Below are 14,747 nucleotides of genomic sequence, written 5' to 3'. Positions count from 1 at the left end.
GGGGACCCTCATTGTTATCATCCATTTGCATAAGGTGGGAACCATGATTTAATTCGATGGAGCGAGCATGGTTTCAAGATGGCGTCATCACGCGAATGCAGCATGCTAGCCTATCTTGATGTGATGTTGGCATTGTTATTTGCTTTTGTCAAATCAATGTAAATTGTCAGAATGCTATCGTGGGTTCACCTCCTCCTTACATCTAATGATCATGCCAGTAAAGGCGTTTTTCTCCTCTACACTCTCGCCATTTGTTTGTCGCTTCCAATACCTCCGGACAGCCTTGAAGTAACCAGCCCCATTTGTGCAGAAATGAAACGGACGCTTCCCAGCCGCTGGGATCACAAGGCTCCCCCCAGACGATCAGACTTGGCCTCGCCGTGCCCTCGTAGTTCATCTCGGCTATGTCAGCGCACAATTCATCGTCGTCCATGAGATTCGCGGCGACTGCCTGTATGACATTATCTCTGAACCTTGGGAATGGGAATACATCAAGCCAAGGATGGTGCATGACCTGATGCTGCACAGAGGTAGGTTCCAGATTCTGGGGGCAGGTAGGCGCATACTGTGAGGGCCCGAGCTGATTAAACGGCGATATAATCTCCTCGAGGCACAGGATTTCAGGCTTGAAACCCATTTGAACAGCGTTCTTAGCCATGGCGATGTTAATGTTCAACGTGATGAGAAATGGGAGTTGAGAGAGACGGGGCGTATTCATTATGTGGTGCAGATAGGCATCGTGCGCGAGTGCAAAAATCCTCTCTCTGATGTCTGCGCTCTCAAATATCTCACACGCATGTAGAAGAGCGTCCAAAACAACATCTGTCGAGGTCTGGGGTGCCATTTCGAGTGACGATGTTAATACACCTGAATCTGGCAACCCAGCTTGCATCACAATTCTGGATGCAGCTCGGTTCTGCTGGCCCTTAAGCCGAGCCTTTTGATCTTCCTCAAGCCTTAGAAAGTAAGCCAAATGATGTAGGAGAGGAACTGACATTGTGATCTTTTGTTAAGTCGGTTTTGCCGCTTCCTCCGCTCGGCCGTGCTCGTGACACCGGTCCAGTCTTCTGCAGGGGTTTGGGCCAGTAATTGCTGGGGCATGCGCTGGAGGACGATGCCGAGTGGAGTTTCCATCGCTAGAGCTTGTGTTGCCGTGGGCAAATTGATTGATGTGACCGGGAGAGCGACTGTGTGCATATGCAAAGGGGTGAGATTGACTGGTTAGAGGCAGACATTCTTGTGTTGACATCACCACATGCCACGTGAGACCTTTGCCGATGAAGGTTAAGCTTTGGGAGCCATTGGATAGTGGATACATATCAGCAGGCTGCATTAGCGTCAGAACTATGTGGAGCAGAGGACGTGGATGAACCGGCCAAGTCATGCGAGGGAGATGAACCAATCATATAGGTGGTCACGTCAAAGCCTCATCCAGGCCAAACAGTCTTGACTTGAAGTGCTTGCTATCAGCAGCTTGCATAACACTGCCACACGATGCGGAGATATCTCGGGCCGACTCGAGTCAATCACTGGGAGTTCCTTCATTAACACCTCACTCACCTCCGGACTTGGAGCCCTTGCTGTAATGTTGCCGCTCATGCCTTGATGATCACGGAGCGACCCAGTTTCGGTTCAACCGTTCATGATCGTGTATCTTGGCATGACGACGACTTCATGTCCAAAAGTATGGAATGACGCGCGGCCTCGGGCCTATACATCATATCTCCTATTCGCAATGGCATAGATGAGTAGAACTCCAGCAGCTATTAAAGCCCCTACATGTCGCCCAGACAGCAGCATCTCACCAGGTCCACAGTATCTGTTCTAACAACCCAGTCACCTCGTGTTCAACCAATACAACGACCGACAACATAGAACCACCAAGATGTTCGGAGGCCGACCTGTCGCAGTTGGCGTCATGGCGCTCGTCAATGCCATGGCTGCGACGGCTCAGAACCTATCGTTTGGAGCCGACAACTTCTACCGCAGCCCAGACGTCCAAATCCAGCCCATCACGTTCCCGACCCAGTATCACACCAGCGTCTCGGCCAACCTCTTCTACCCACGCAACCTAAGCCGCAACGACGAGACCCCCGCCATCGTCGTCGGACACCCCATGGGTGCCGTCAAGGAGCAGAGCGCCAACCTCTACGCCACCAAGCTCGCTGAGCAGGGTTTCATCACCGTCTCCATTGACCTCCCCCATTGGGGCGGCAGCGACGGCGAACCTCGCAACGGCGTCTCGCCCGAATACTACGCAGAGGCATTCAGCGCCGCCGTCGACTACCTCGGCCTCCAGGACTTTGTCGACCGTGAGCGCATCGGTGGTGTTGGTATCTGCGGCAGCGGTTCTTTCATCATCAGCGCCGCAAAGATCGACTCCCGTCTCAAAGCAATCGCCACTGTTAGCATGTACGATATGGGCGCAGCCTCTCGAAACGGCATCAGAAAGTCACAGACCCTAGCCCAGCGCAAGCAGATGATCGTCGTCGCCGCAGCCCAGCGCTGGAACGAGTCCGAGGGCGCAGAGACCGAGTTGACTGGCGGCACTGCAGATAGGCGCGAGGACGCTACTGATGCTATTCAGCAAGAGTTCTACGACTTCTACCGCACCACTCGCGGTGAAGTTACACCGCCCGGTGCTCTGCCCAATACCACGACTCACCCAACACTCTCGAGCCAAGTCAAGTTCTTCAACTTCTACCCTTTCAACGACATCGAAACCATCTCGCCCCGCCCCCTGCTCTTTATCAGCGGTGACCAGGCTCACTCGCGCGAGTTTAGCGAAAATGCCTACGGGCGTGCTGCCGAGCCCAAGGAGCTGATCTGGGTCCCCGGTGCTGGCCATGTCGATCTGTACGATCGGGTGGAACTTATTCCCTTCGATAGACTTACCCGCTTCTTTGAGGACAACTTGTGAAGTAGCAAGGCAAGGTGCGCTTGGCAAGAGATGGCTATTAGCTTGTAGATAAGCCTTATTGCTTCCAGGCTGTTAGTTACTGTAGACTATTCTTCTTTTCATCAATGGCGTCTTTCAGAGAGGCCATCACCACAATATCAAAGATACATTTATTGCTCGATATCGGCATCATGGCCCAGGGTTGTCACGCTGCTGAATTTCCATCCATTAATTCAACCTTCCAGCAAGCACATCCACTAACTTTGCAACCATTAGCTCACAAAGAGAGCCTCGAATCCTGGAAGACCGGTCCAGCAACGCAGCTACATGAAGCAGCATTTAAACACACAGCTAGAGGCTGCCCGGGACTTTCCCCCGTTCGCCCTGTCTATGGGTTGTTAAATTCAGCTTCCTGATTAGCTACAGCGGAAGCGGAAGCACGACGGAAGCGGAAGCGGAGGGCGACACGGAAGCGGAAGCGGAAAAAGAGGCAAAAACGGTAGTGAAGACCAGGATTCAATTACCCCAGAGCTAAACTTAAGCTTACCGAGTAATCGGAAATCAGCTGGCACGCATATAGCGTGGAAAACGCGGGGTGGAAAGGTGCGGCGGGGTGCCATAATGTTGGGTAACCGAGCTCAGCGATGTGTGATACGGCCTTAGCCATTCTTTACTTAAGGGGCAGTTGTGCTCTTTCTTGCCAAACTCGCATTGTCAACACTTCTCTAGTAACATATCATTCAGGCAAAGATCCTGTCTATCATGGCTACGTCGGAGAATGAGAAATCGGCCAGCCCTAGGCTCCAGCAGATGACCCCCGACACCGAACACAAAGAACACATTTCGGAAACCACATGTGAAGCTACTGAGCGTGGACACGCCGCGACTGACCAGTAAGCATCCTGATGCAGGCCCATTCCATGCTCGCGGTTCTAATGCAGATGCAAGGCATGGCAATCCGTTGGTTTTCTTCGACCCCAAAGCCGAAGCCCGTCTTCGACGCAAGATAGATCTTTACATTGTACCAACCGTTGCCATCATCTATCTCTTCTGCTTCATAGACAGAGCCAATATCGGTGAGTACCCTGCTCTCCCATCAGCATTCGCTCTCTAAACATGATATCAGGCAATGCAAGGCTTGCGGGATTTGAGGCCGACCTGAACCTCAGCGGCTATGACTACAACCAGATCCTTTCCATCTTTTACATCTCCTACATCGTTTTCGAGATCCCATCCAACATCGCTTGCAAGTGGATCGGCCCCGGCTGGTTTCTTCCCGCTCTCACCCTCGCCTTCGGTCTCATGACGGTGGCTTTCGCCTTTGTATCGTCACTCGAGTCTGCCTGCGGCGTCCGATTCCTGCTTGGCGTCTTCGAGGCTGGGATGCTACCCGGTATTGCTTATTACTTGTCACGTTGGTATAGGCGTAATGAACTAGCATTTCGACTATCCATGTATATCGTCATGTCGTCACTTGCTGGCGCGTTCGGTGGCCTCCTCGCTTCTGCTATTCTAACCTTGGATAGCTTCGGTAGCACGAAACGTTGGCGAATGATTTTTGCCATCGAGGGCATCATCACGGTCGGCCTCGCCATCATCGCATTCTTTACCCTTACCGACCGACCCGAGACTGCCCGCTGGTTAACCCAAGAAGAAAAGGAGCTAGCTATCGCCCGCGTCAAATCCGAGCGCATAGGCGCAACCGAGGTCCTCGATCGACTCAATACAAAGAAGATTATCGCTGGAATATTGAGCCCCGTCACTCTTGCGTCTGCATTCGTCTTTCTCCTTGGAAATATCACGGTCCAGTGCCTGGCGTTCTTTGCCCCGACTATCGTCCGCACAATCTACCCAGACAAGGCTATTGTCACGGTCCAGCTCTACACAGTCCCACCATACATCGTCGGTGGACTTTTCATCCTTGCCGTCAACTATCTGAGTTACAAGACTGGCCGTCGAAACATATTCCTGCTCGTCAGCGCCCTGCCCATAATAACAGGCTACGTCATCTTTCTTGCAACCACAAACCCTCACGCGAGGTACGCAGCAACTTTCATCATCGTGACGGGCGCCTTCAACTCTGGTGCGCTCTGCAACGCGCAAGTCTCGGCAAATGTCGTCTCGGACACGGCACGTTCATCGGCAATTGGAACAAATGTCATGTTCGGTAACATTGGTGGTTTGATAGCCAGTTGGGCATTTCTTCCCACTGATGCACCCAACTATCCCATCGGCAACGGGCTCAACTTGGCGACCTCTTCGATTATGCTATTTACGACCATACTTCTTCAGCTCTGGGCGACGTTAGACAACCGCAAGAGAGACCGTCGGGACGAAACTGCACAGCTTGATGGGCTGGACTCTACCCAGATTGCAAACCTCGACTGGAAGCATCCTGGGTTTAGATGGAACTTGTAGTTGGCGATTGCTTGCTAGGGCCAGCCATCAACAGATATCTAGCTTTATTGTTCTTAAGAGAAACCAAGGATAGATTTTGATTTCTAGCTTACACCCAAGTATATCTCTTAGCTATTGCAATCTATAGTCATTATTACTGAAATATCCTTCAAGAGAACCCCAGAGACTAAGGAAGTATTAGCTACGCCTGATAACTAACGCAAACGACTAGGCAGCCCCCCTGAAGACCACGAATTTCTTCAACATAGGTAATCTACACGCCTGTTTCACGTGACCCATGATTATCAACTGGCTGACCAGCAAGCTGAGTTGGGGGCATAATCTCAAAGCAAAAAGACTGAAGGGATGTCTGATTCAGTGATGAAGACTAGGTCACCCGGTCGTGGCCCCAGTCTCGCAGTGCAATCCAACCCATCAAGTGGCAGACAAACTCAGAGCCTAAACTTCTGGCTTCCTTCCCCAGATAAAGTAAAGCTGCTGATACAAATGGATTGTCGGATCCTTCAAGTCACGCTTGACTTTCGCAATAAAGACCTGGATCTCCTCCTCACTCCAACCGAGCACCCGACCAAAGAGCCCGGGAGTGTACGAGTCGATGACCTGGGCTTCCTGAACCGCCTGGAACTTGCCGATTTCCTTGAGTTTCGGGTCCTTTGGCCATGGACCCATGGGAACCTATGGTTATCAGCGCATCTCTTTTCACTGAGACTCAAGACGCCTGACCTTGCGAATCTCTTGTTGAACGTCGACGAATCCGACCTCTTCTAGCTTTTCCTTCCACTCCGGTGCACAGGTCAAGGGTTTGCCAAATTTGGCAGAGGCGTCGCAGATGGTATTTACCCACTTGTGAAAATCAGTAGCCTTATCTCCTGTGTCGTCGTCAGATTTGAGCGGCGGGTACGCAGCTTGTAGCTCGATATATCCTCCAGGGCTCAGGTGTTTGAAGGCTTGCCGAAAGAGCTTCGTATCGTTAGAAAGACATCCCTCGAGCTCGCGGCCATGAATGAAATCAAATGAATGGCGGTAAAGCCAATCTGCTTCGAAGTCATCAATTTCAAAAGAGCAATTTGGGGGAGTCCTATGCTCGGCGTTAGTATCAGTCTGTCTCTAGGCTGGCTTCTCGGACCATTTGGGTTGAATAGGGCTCAGATCCGTGCCTCGAACATCTGCCGAGGGATATTCACTGGAAATGTCAGATTTGAGGGAAGTTCTTTAATAGCCAGGCCAGTCCCACTCACTCCGCAAAGTCCATGGCCCAAATGCCTGTCCCAGTACCAAGATCCAGAACCCGTTGAGGGCTATCGCCGATTGGTGCGAGATGTAGCTTTCCACCGATGAGAAGTCGATAAATGTGGTGTGCTAGATCCATGCGATCTTGCTCCTCGTCATCGTTAGGCTTACAATGTCAGCACTGGGGAGATCCTAAAGTTTGATGCCATTACCACTAGGTACGCCCCCTCGCGGAATGCATGATAACGGCGTCCGTTCTACAGGTTTGTTAACGTCAAGAGCTAGACAGGCTCCTGCCACTTGACTTGCTTCATATCTAGATTGCGTCAGTGAGACTGAAATGGAGGTAGAAGCAAATGGCAAAGTATTGACTCACTTGTAGTTGAAAACGCTAGACTTCAATGATGATAGATAGCTACTAGTGGCCTCACTGAAATCAATAAGCAATGGTTCTTCAGGCTGCTAGCCTGTACTCACGAGTCACCGTAGCTCGAGTCTTCCTCGTGAGGATTATCCTTTCAGTCATTATCAGCAAATGCACACAGCTTGGCCTCTAGTCGTGCTTACGTCAACTTCAAGAGGATGATCGGGAGCCTGAGTCTCAGCCTGTGTAGCACGAGGCTGTGCTTCCTCGACGGGTTCCTGGGACTGATGATCGCCCATGATCGCTAATGATGGTGAGAGCAGCGCAACTTGGGCGGGTTGCCTGAGCTGTTTATCAATTGCGCGGCCGAACCCCTCACTCCATCATCCCATCACACCATGCGGTTCCCGAAAGAGATCCTCGCATTGGAAACCTTGCCCACTGACAAGGTACATGACAGAACCAACCACATATGACCCGCGGTTGAGCACGAGCCGTTGGTTGCACCCTTGTCAGTGCAATGCAACAGAAGATCAACCAGCCCACCTGATCCGTATTTGGCAGCTCGAAATTCTTCCACTTGTTGGTTAAGGTCTAGCCTGCCGACCGGCACCTTCAGAAACCTACATGTGCACCCGGGTAGATTAGTTGAGCGATAGATACTCCGCTGCTTGGGGGCGAAAATCGAGGAATCTGATATAATTGCCATTCCTCGAGCTGAGTTTGAACGAAGCCCACGCTCGGGAGTCTGCGCAAGCCCAGCTGACAGATCATCATGCTTCACTGTCCCATCGATAATGCGGATTCAATTTGTGTGATGCGCCTACGGAGTACAGGACTCAAGAGATTTGGGCTCGGCTCGCCTATGATGAGTATCGTGGAGATATCTGCTATCTATTAGCCTCTCAACAGTCCTTGCGGAATATGTAGCTGTTGGTATTGAGCTTGGGAGGTGCCAAAGGGACGAAACACTATTTCTGACGTTTGGTGAGACGGTCCTGGCTTTCCGATTCTCGTCCGATGCAAGTAGAGGGATGAGGTAGATACACCTTCAGTCCCTATGCGATTATCCTTGGTGCCCTCCACGTCGATGGTGGTGAGGACTGGGGTACTCGGCTTTCAAGACGTTCACCCAGCCTGCGGACTAGGTGAGCAAGCGGCGCAGCTTTGAGACCATGTTTTCTTTTTCGGCGTCTGTTCTTTCTTGTTCAGTTCACAGTAAACAACAAGTAAACAAGACATCTTTGCCGTTGAAACCTGCAAGATGACCCAGCTGTCTTGGGCTTGCTCATCCTTGAGCACCGCTTTTTACCCCGTCTACCACACTATAAATTGCACTAGATCACTCACATGAAATTCAGCAATAAGACCGAGCATGGTCATTTATCCAAAAGCCAACGTATCGACTCAACCCATTGGGAACTTGGGACTTGACGGTGGGCTTTGATACCTTTGCTTGCCTCTCTTCTGCAATGCCCGTTTAGCTATTCCGCTGCTATCACCCATTAAAGGCATCGGAGTATTTGATGATGCGGCTTTGACCGGGGTATCAGTCCCCATACATTAAGTCGATGGTCTTGACCATGGTTGTCCGCCAACCGACGCAGCTCAGGGGCCGGCAATTTCTCAACCACCGTGGTTTGCCGGTTCGGGTCCACCTCATCTCTTGGTAGCGCACTATCCTCTACAAGGAAGTTGCCGAGTAAAAAAAGACGGCCTTCTTCTGTCCTTCTTCGCTGTCCACAACAAACACTACCTTTCTCTTCTATGCACACCCAATACCCTGAACCGGCAAATCATTCTTTACTCGCTTCACCGACATGAACACCATGGCTGGAAATCTAAAGAAAATACCGGAGAGCGTCCTAGTATTCGGCGCCACTGGTAGACTCGGCCACCAGGTGACCAGATTCCTCCAAAATCAGCACCCCAATATTCACTTACGGCTTGTGTCGTCAAATGAATCTAAGAGAGACCGACTCGAAAAGTCCTGGCCGTCGTCAGAAGTGGTCATAGCCGACTTTTTTGACGAGCCGTCGCTCCACAAGGCTGTAACAGATATGGAGGCTGTCCTTGTGGTCACGCCCGGATCCATCGACGAGCAGATGGCCATGTCTAATTTGGTCAAGGCTCTGAAAGACAGTGGAAAGAAGGTTATCCACATCCTCCGTATGGTCGCCATGTTCCCTGAATTTGATACTCGACGTATTCCCCAGTGGCTTATAGATCACCACCCTATCAGCTTGCCCACCCAGTCGCCCATCGCCAGAAAGATCCTTCAAGACAGTCTTCTTCCGGTTACCTTTCTCAATACGGGCACTACCTTTATGGAGAACTTTTTGTGGATGCAGAGATCACTCAGGGAAGAGCATAAGTTGATCTGGCCGAGCAGGGCAGTGCCCTACATGTCCATTGCGGACATCGGAGAGATTGCCGCACGGCTATTGTTATCGTCAGATGAGAGGCACATTGGGCTATTCCACACTATCAACAATGGGAAGGATCTCCTCCGGGTCGAAGACGTCGCTGAGATTATGAGTCGTGTGTGGAAAGCGCCCATTTCCTTTGACACAACCAAGGAGGGGTTCTTCAAGGAGTACTCTGCTATGCCAAAAGGGAGAAGAGAGTACCTGTGGCGATTTTTCCAGTTTGAAAAGGACAATGAACTCTGCTGGGCGTTGAATGATTGTGCTGAAAGGCTGCTCGGGAGGAAACCGGTTACCTTGGAACAGTGGTTGGTCGAGAATCAGTCTGCCATCCTTGGCAAGGGACCAGCCAATAAGCTGGAGACTTGAGATTAGACACACCCAGCATGTCATCTAGTGTTGAACACGTTTTGCAGAGTGTAGTAATGAACCGAAAGAAAACATTCGATCGCATCCACGGCATTGCGTGATGTTCGGGACGGCGGGATCAGGTAGGTTCAGGGGCCGGTCAAAGAGCGGCGAAGAACCGACAAGTGCCGTCACCTCAACAAACCGAGGGGGCGGTCTAGATGCAATCCATACATGGAGTAGTCGGCCAGTGTCTTCCCCAGATCCAAGATCTACGGCTATTCAGAGTTGCGGGGTAGACGTGGCTTGAAGCCACCGGAATACCGGCCTCGGCCGGATTTTCCGGGTTGTGCCTTGGTTGTCACGCCGAATCCGGAGAAGGTGCCTTGGCAACTTGAGATCTATGTTGGGTTTTGAAAGGTCAAAATACAGGACCCTTCGCTGCATGTCATGGACAGACCTCAATTCTACAGCACAGCTCGAATAGACAATCGACGCCCCACGCAACAACTGCTTTTCGCCCTTCCTGACCCATAATGTCTCCTAAAGAAGCCCTCGACAGTGCACACACCACTCATCATGTAGAGGAGGCTCGCGCCCCGGCGTTTGAGGAGAAACCGAAAGCCAACATCGACAACATTCGCAATGACGCGGCCGTCAACGTCTTGGAGCAGTACACTGGTAACCTAGAGTGGAGTGATGTTGAGGAGAAACATCTTGTGCGAAAGATTGACAGGAAGCTGATGCCTTTGATGTTCCTCACCTACGGGCTGCAATACTACGACAAGTCCATGTTGTCCCAAGCAGTAAGTCTACAAACGGCTCGATCTTCATGCATGACTGACTGACAGGGGGGGTTAGGCTGTCTTTGGATTGCGTCAAGACCTACATCTCGAAACCGGGAACAGGTTCAGCTTCTCATCATCCATCTTCTACATCGGCTTCATTGCCGGGGCCATGCCGGCAATCTTGATGGCTCAGCGCTATCGCATCGAACGTGTTGCTGCCACGGTCGTCGGCATCTGGGGCGTTTGCCTGCTGGGAACCATGGGATGCCAGGACTACCGTGGTCTCTACGCACAGAGGTTCTTTCTGGGATTTCTTGAGTCTGGAATTTCACCCATGTTCATGCTCATTGTCGCGGGATTCTACAAGAAGGATGAGCAAGCCATGAGGATTGGATTTTGGTTCAGCGCGAGTGAGTGGTTCCGACTCTTCTCTTCCCTTCTACCCGACCGATGAAACCGTACTGATCTTTGCTAGACGGGTTCATCTCCATCGTCAGTCCGTTGGTCAACTGGGGCGTGGGCCATATCTCCAGCGGCCCACTCAGCCCCTGGCAGTACATGTATCTCATCGCCGGCTGCTTGACCGTTGTTTGGGCATTCATCATACTCTTCTTCATGCCACCCGACCCGATCCACGCAAAGAACTTGTCTGAGAGGGAGCGATACATTGCTGTCTCCAGATTGCGAGTCAACAATGCCGGAGTGCGCAATACGCACTTCAAGTATAAGCAAGCACTCGAGGTTCTGGTTGATACCCGTTTCTGGCTCTCCTTCGCCATGGCCGTGTTGATCATGATTGCCAACGGACCCATCTCGACCTTCATCGCCATCGTAATTGGCGGGTTTGGGTTCACTCCCTTCCAGAGCTTGCTGCTTGTCATGCCTGCTGGGTTCGTAGCTGGCCTTGAAGGCCTCGTTGTGTGTTATTGCGCCTACAAGTTTCCGAGGTGGAGGACTTGGTTGATCGTCGTAACCCTGCTTCCCACCATCACAGCTTCGACCCTACTCTGGCAGCTGCCGAGATCCTCCAAAGGTGGACTTTTGGTCGGAGTTTATATGCTGGGCGGGTTTGCCGCCCCATACTCGGTGCTCATGGGTCTTCAAACCGCGAACACGGCTGGCTACACGAAGAAGTCGCTCACTGCTTCTGGGTTGTTTCTCGGATACTGTATCGGTATGTGGCCGACTCCTCCTTCTTCATCTCCCCGTCTATCCAAGCCCTGGCACTTCCGTTGGGAGCGAGATGACTGACTAGTTCAAGGAAACATCATCGGACCCCTTGTCTTCAAATCGTCCGACGCCCCTGCCTATGGCCCAGGCTTCACTGTTGTCCTAATCACATCGATAATTGCAGGGGCTCTGGCAATCTGCTACCGATATTTGTGCATGTGGGAAAATGCTCGGCGCGACCGAGTTAGTGAGCCTGAAGGATATGAGCATGCTTACGACGACGACATCACGGACATGAAGGTGTGTGTGTGTTGCAGCAGTTGCGCCTCGGGCACATTGACTGGACTAACTCTTCATAGAACCCCCAATTCAGATATTCTATCTAAGGGCTTGCCGTGGACATGTCTGAGGACGTTATTGACCTTTGTGCAGAGACGGCTGGCTGAACATCACTTGAGGACTTGCGTGGTATGATGCTTTCGTTCAGGTCAATCGATGAACCCATGTCACCTCAAATTTGGCTAATTGCATTGTCTCATGCCATGGCCTAGATCGCCTCATCTAACTAGCTACGTAGCTCATAGTAGAGCTGTCTGTTATGGCACTTTTGTTGACTATTGCTCCATCGTTACTGTGCGTGATCCTTCCGTTCTTTGAGGACGGCCCTTGCTATGAATCTAAACAGGAATTTCCACATATCAATCGCATAACGCATTTAACGATGACTCAACCAATGTCAAGTGCTATCCATTGTCGTGGCACGGTTATTTTATCACAAAGAAACTAACGAGGACTAAAGCGCGTTGAAGGGCGTGTAAGTGATGGTCTTCTGGTTCAGTTATCCCATCAAAGGCCGGGCTTCAACTATAACAAAGAATACATTATCAACACATCACAGCATCATATCCCAATGCTAACACAGTGGCCTTTGCGTGTAAGTAGCGATGCTCTATCAAGTCTTACTGCCTGTCTATACTTGAAACTCGGCCAGTTGCTTCACATGAGCCTGGGAAATATTTCCTACTGTTCCAGTGAACCCATCCTTCCTGACGGACTCGAGCGTGGTGTTTAAAGTCTCGTTGTCATCAGTGTCCGACAAGGCCCAGCCTGTCGCCACCTTCAGGATATGATCAACGTCTACCTGGTCAACACTGCTGACCGGAGATCGCCATGCAATGTGGTCATCTGGGCGTACCAGGACGGCGTCACTCTCCCAAACCGCCCTCGCATGATACTCTTGCGGTAGATGCACGGGGGTGAGCGGGACGCCGAGTCGCGATGCAACTGTTTCGAACTTGGTGGCCCACCTTCTATCCGGTGTGAAATCGACGATTGTGAATCCTGGGCCAAAGAGGTCAAAAATACTCGTTTTGCCATCACTGAGAAAAACATGCGGTGCCCGCGCACCGGGCCAGGTTGAAGGGATGTAGCGGCGATAATCCCACTCTGGTTCGTCTTTGGCCTGGTCCTGGTCCCGCAGAATAATAGGGGAGCCGTTGTATCTGTACCCCATCTCAATACCATGGTCCAGGTTCTCTCCATTATGCGCAAGCACGTGCGCCTTGATTCGTTCTCGGAGAGCCAAACCGTCCTTGGTGCTGGCCGACAGTATCCCAGGACCAGCCTCCAAGACCCAGCCAACGTAGTCCTGGTGGACTTTGTGGTGCACACCGGAGCGTTCAATATTTCGGACGGCCACTGGCTTACGTTCCACCTCGTAAGACTGTAACAGGCCACTCCCGCCCCAGCCCTTGATCACGGCCGCCAGCTTCCATCCTAGATCAAAGCTATCACCCACAGCTGTGTTCATGCCGTATCCTCCAGTTGGGATGTTCTGGTGGGCGGCGTCACCCACTAGAAAGACACGTAAGCTATCCGAGGCGAAGCGTTGTGCGATGGCAATACTTGGGCGCCAAGCGCTGCACACGAGGACCTTGTCAATCGTGACGGGGAACGGGCCTTGCGAGCCACCCAGCACCTTATAGACAGACTCCTTAGGGTCTAGTGACTTCCAGTCTGTGTCGAGAGAAATAGGCAAGTGGGCGGTCCACGTGTCGACTTCGTCTTGAGATATGAGAACGCCTCCGCTGGTAAAGAAGATGTGCCAGAACTGGCCTTGCTTTTGAAGATTGGTGAGGTCGCGGGACTTGAAGTGAACGAGAAACATGGCCATCGGTCTAGATGTGGATGGAGCATGTCTGTCAGCTATCGCCAATGGGCCGCTAAGGATGGAGGTGTCAACTTACGCTGGACCACCGACCAGCTCACTCTTAAGGGTCTTTCGTACCCGGCTTCCAGCGCCATCACAGCCTGCGAGATATTGGGTCTGCACGAGCCTGGTCTCGCCACTCTCGGTGTTGACAATGGTGGACTGGATACCGCCATCAGTCTCGGCAAAGGTTTCAAGTTTCCAGCCAAAGCACGAGTCGATGAGCGGCTGAGCCTGGATCTTGGTCTTGAGCCAAGCTTCAAAGACGGCCTGGCTACAACGCTGATAAGGGGTTCGGGGCATGGATCCGTCATTTCGTGAGGCGATTTGCTTTCTCCACTCGTTTGGTGAAGAAAGATCCTAGGCACCCGCACGTCAGTTAGTCCAGGATACCTCACCTGCAACTCATAGGGTGATGCTATTACTGACCCACTTTGAGATAATCTGTCCCTCGTCGGAGAGCCCAGAGCTGAAGATGACATCAAACGAGTAGTCCTGGCCGACGCCTGCGTCATGACACGGTTAGTTAGTGGGGTATGTTGGAAGAAAGAGTCCTTGTTTCGTTTAACTCACCAAGATCTCTAAGGTCTTGAGAAATGCCCAATCTGTTGAACAATTCCATGCTCCTACAGTTGGTGACGTCCATCTTTGGCCACTTGGTTGTGTCCAAGTTGCGCTCGATGAGCATGCTCCGCACGCCCTGCTGAGCAAGCTGCAGGGAAAGGAGAAGCCCCGACGGGCCAGCGCCAGCAATCAAAACGGGGGCATCATACCTCTCCGACTTGACTGAGGATTCAGAGATAGCTACAGAAAGCATGACGACAGATTGCAAGTAAATACTGGGGTTTTGGTGTTTTGTTGGCTGAACTGGTTGGTCTTGATAATAATACCAGTG

At 51.7% G+C, this 14,747-nt stretch overlaps 5 protein-coding genes across 5 annotated transcripts; 3 read left to right on the top strand and 2 right to left on the bottom strand.

Annotated features, from left to right (window-relative positions):
- Window positions 1-202: 202 nt before the first annotated feature.
- On the bottom strand, window positions 203-1,197 carry NCS57_01470500 (uncharacterized protein; the record flags this gene model as incomplete). The annotated part of the gene is made up of 2 exons (XM_053064298.1): window positions 203-945; window positions 996-1,197. 2 exons carry the CDS (start codon window positions 1,195-1,197, stop codon window positions 203-205), a joined length of 945 nt encoding a protein of 314 aa, XP_052906182.1.
- Window positions 1,198-1,885: 688 nt separating this feature from the next.
- On the top strand, window positions 1,886-2,920 carry NCS57_01470400 (AB hydrolase-1 domain-containing protein; the record flags this gene model as incomplete). Its single annotated transcript, XM_053064297.1, has 1 exon — window positions 1,886-2,920. One exon carries the CDS (start codon window positions 1,886-1,888, stop codon window positions 2,918-2,920), a length of 1,035 nt encoding a protein of 344 aa, XP_052906181.1.
- A 741-nt stretch (window positions 2,921-3,661) lies between these two features.
- NCS57_01470300 (putative transporter) lies at window positions 3,662-5,317 on the top strand (the record flags this gene model as incomplete). Its single annotated transcript, XM_053064296.1, has 3 exons — window positions 3,662-3,792; window positions 3,848-3,975; window positions 4,026-5,317. 3 exons carry the CDS (start codon window positions 3,662-3,664, stop codon window positions 5,315-5,317), a joined length of 1,551 nt encoding a protein of 516 aa, XP_052906180.1.
- A 438-nt stretch (window positions 5,318-5,755) lies between these two features.
- NCS57_01470200 (uncharacterized protein) lies at window positions 5,756-7,210 on the bottom strand (the record flags this gene model as incomplete). The annotated part of the gene is made up of 8 exons (XM_053064295.1): window positions 5,756-5,992; window positions 6,041-6,395; window positions 6,444-6,500; window positions 6,556-6,713; window positions 6,770-6,863; window positions 6,924-6,977; window positions 7,025-7,062; window positions 7,115-7,210. 8 exons carry the CDS (start codon window positions 7,208-7,210, stop codon window positions 5,756-5,758), a joined length of 1,089 nt encoding a protein of 362 aa, XP_052906179.1.
- Window positions 7,211-10,221: 3,011 nt separating this feature from the next.
- Window positions 10,222-12,029, top strand: NCS57_01470100 (MFS transporter; the record flags this gene model as incomplete). Its single annotated transcript, XM_053064294.1, has 5 exons — window positions 10,222-10,491; window positions 10,547-10,883; window positions 10,949-11,647; window positions 11,735-11,943; window positions 12,003-12,029. The coding sequence occupies 5 exons, from the start codon at window positions 10,222-10,224 to the stop codon at window positions 12,027-12,029; spliced, it is 1,542 nt and encodes a 513-aa protein (XP_052906178.1).
- Window positions 12,030-14,747: the final 2,718 nt, after the last annotated feature.

Source organism: Fusarium keratoplasticum, chromosome 14 (genome assembly GCF_025433545.1).
Source record: "Fusarium keratoplasticum isolate Fu6.1 chromosome 14, whole genome shotgun sequence".
NCBI classification, from domain to species: domain Eukaryota; kingdom Fungi; phylum Ascomycota; class Sordariomycetes; order Hypocreales; family Nectriaceae; genus Fusarium; species Fusarium keratoplasticum.
The sequence above is the reverse complement of the archived record's forward strand: the minus strand, read 5'-3'. Positions and strand labels throughout refer to the sequence as shown.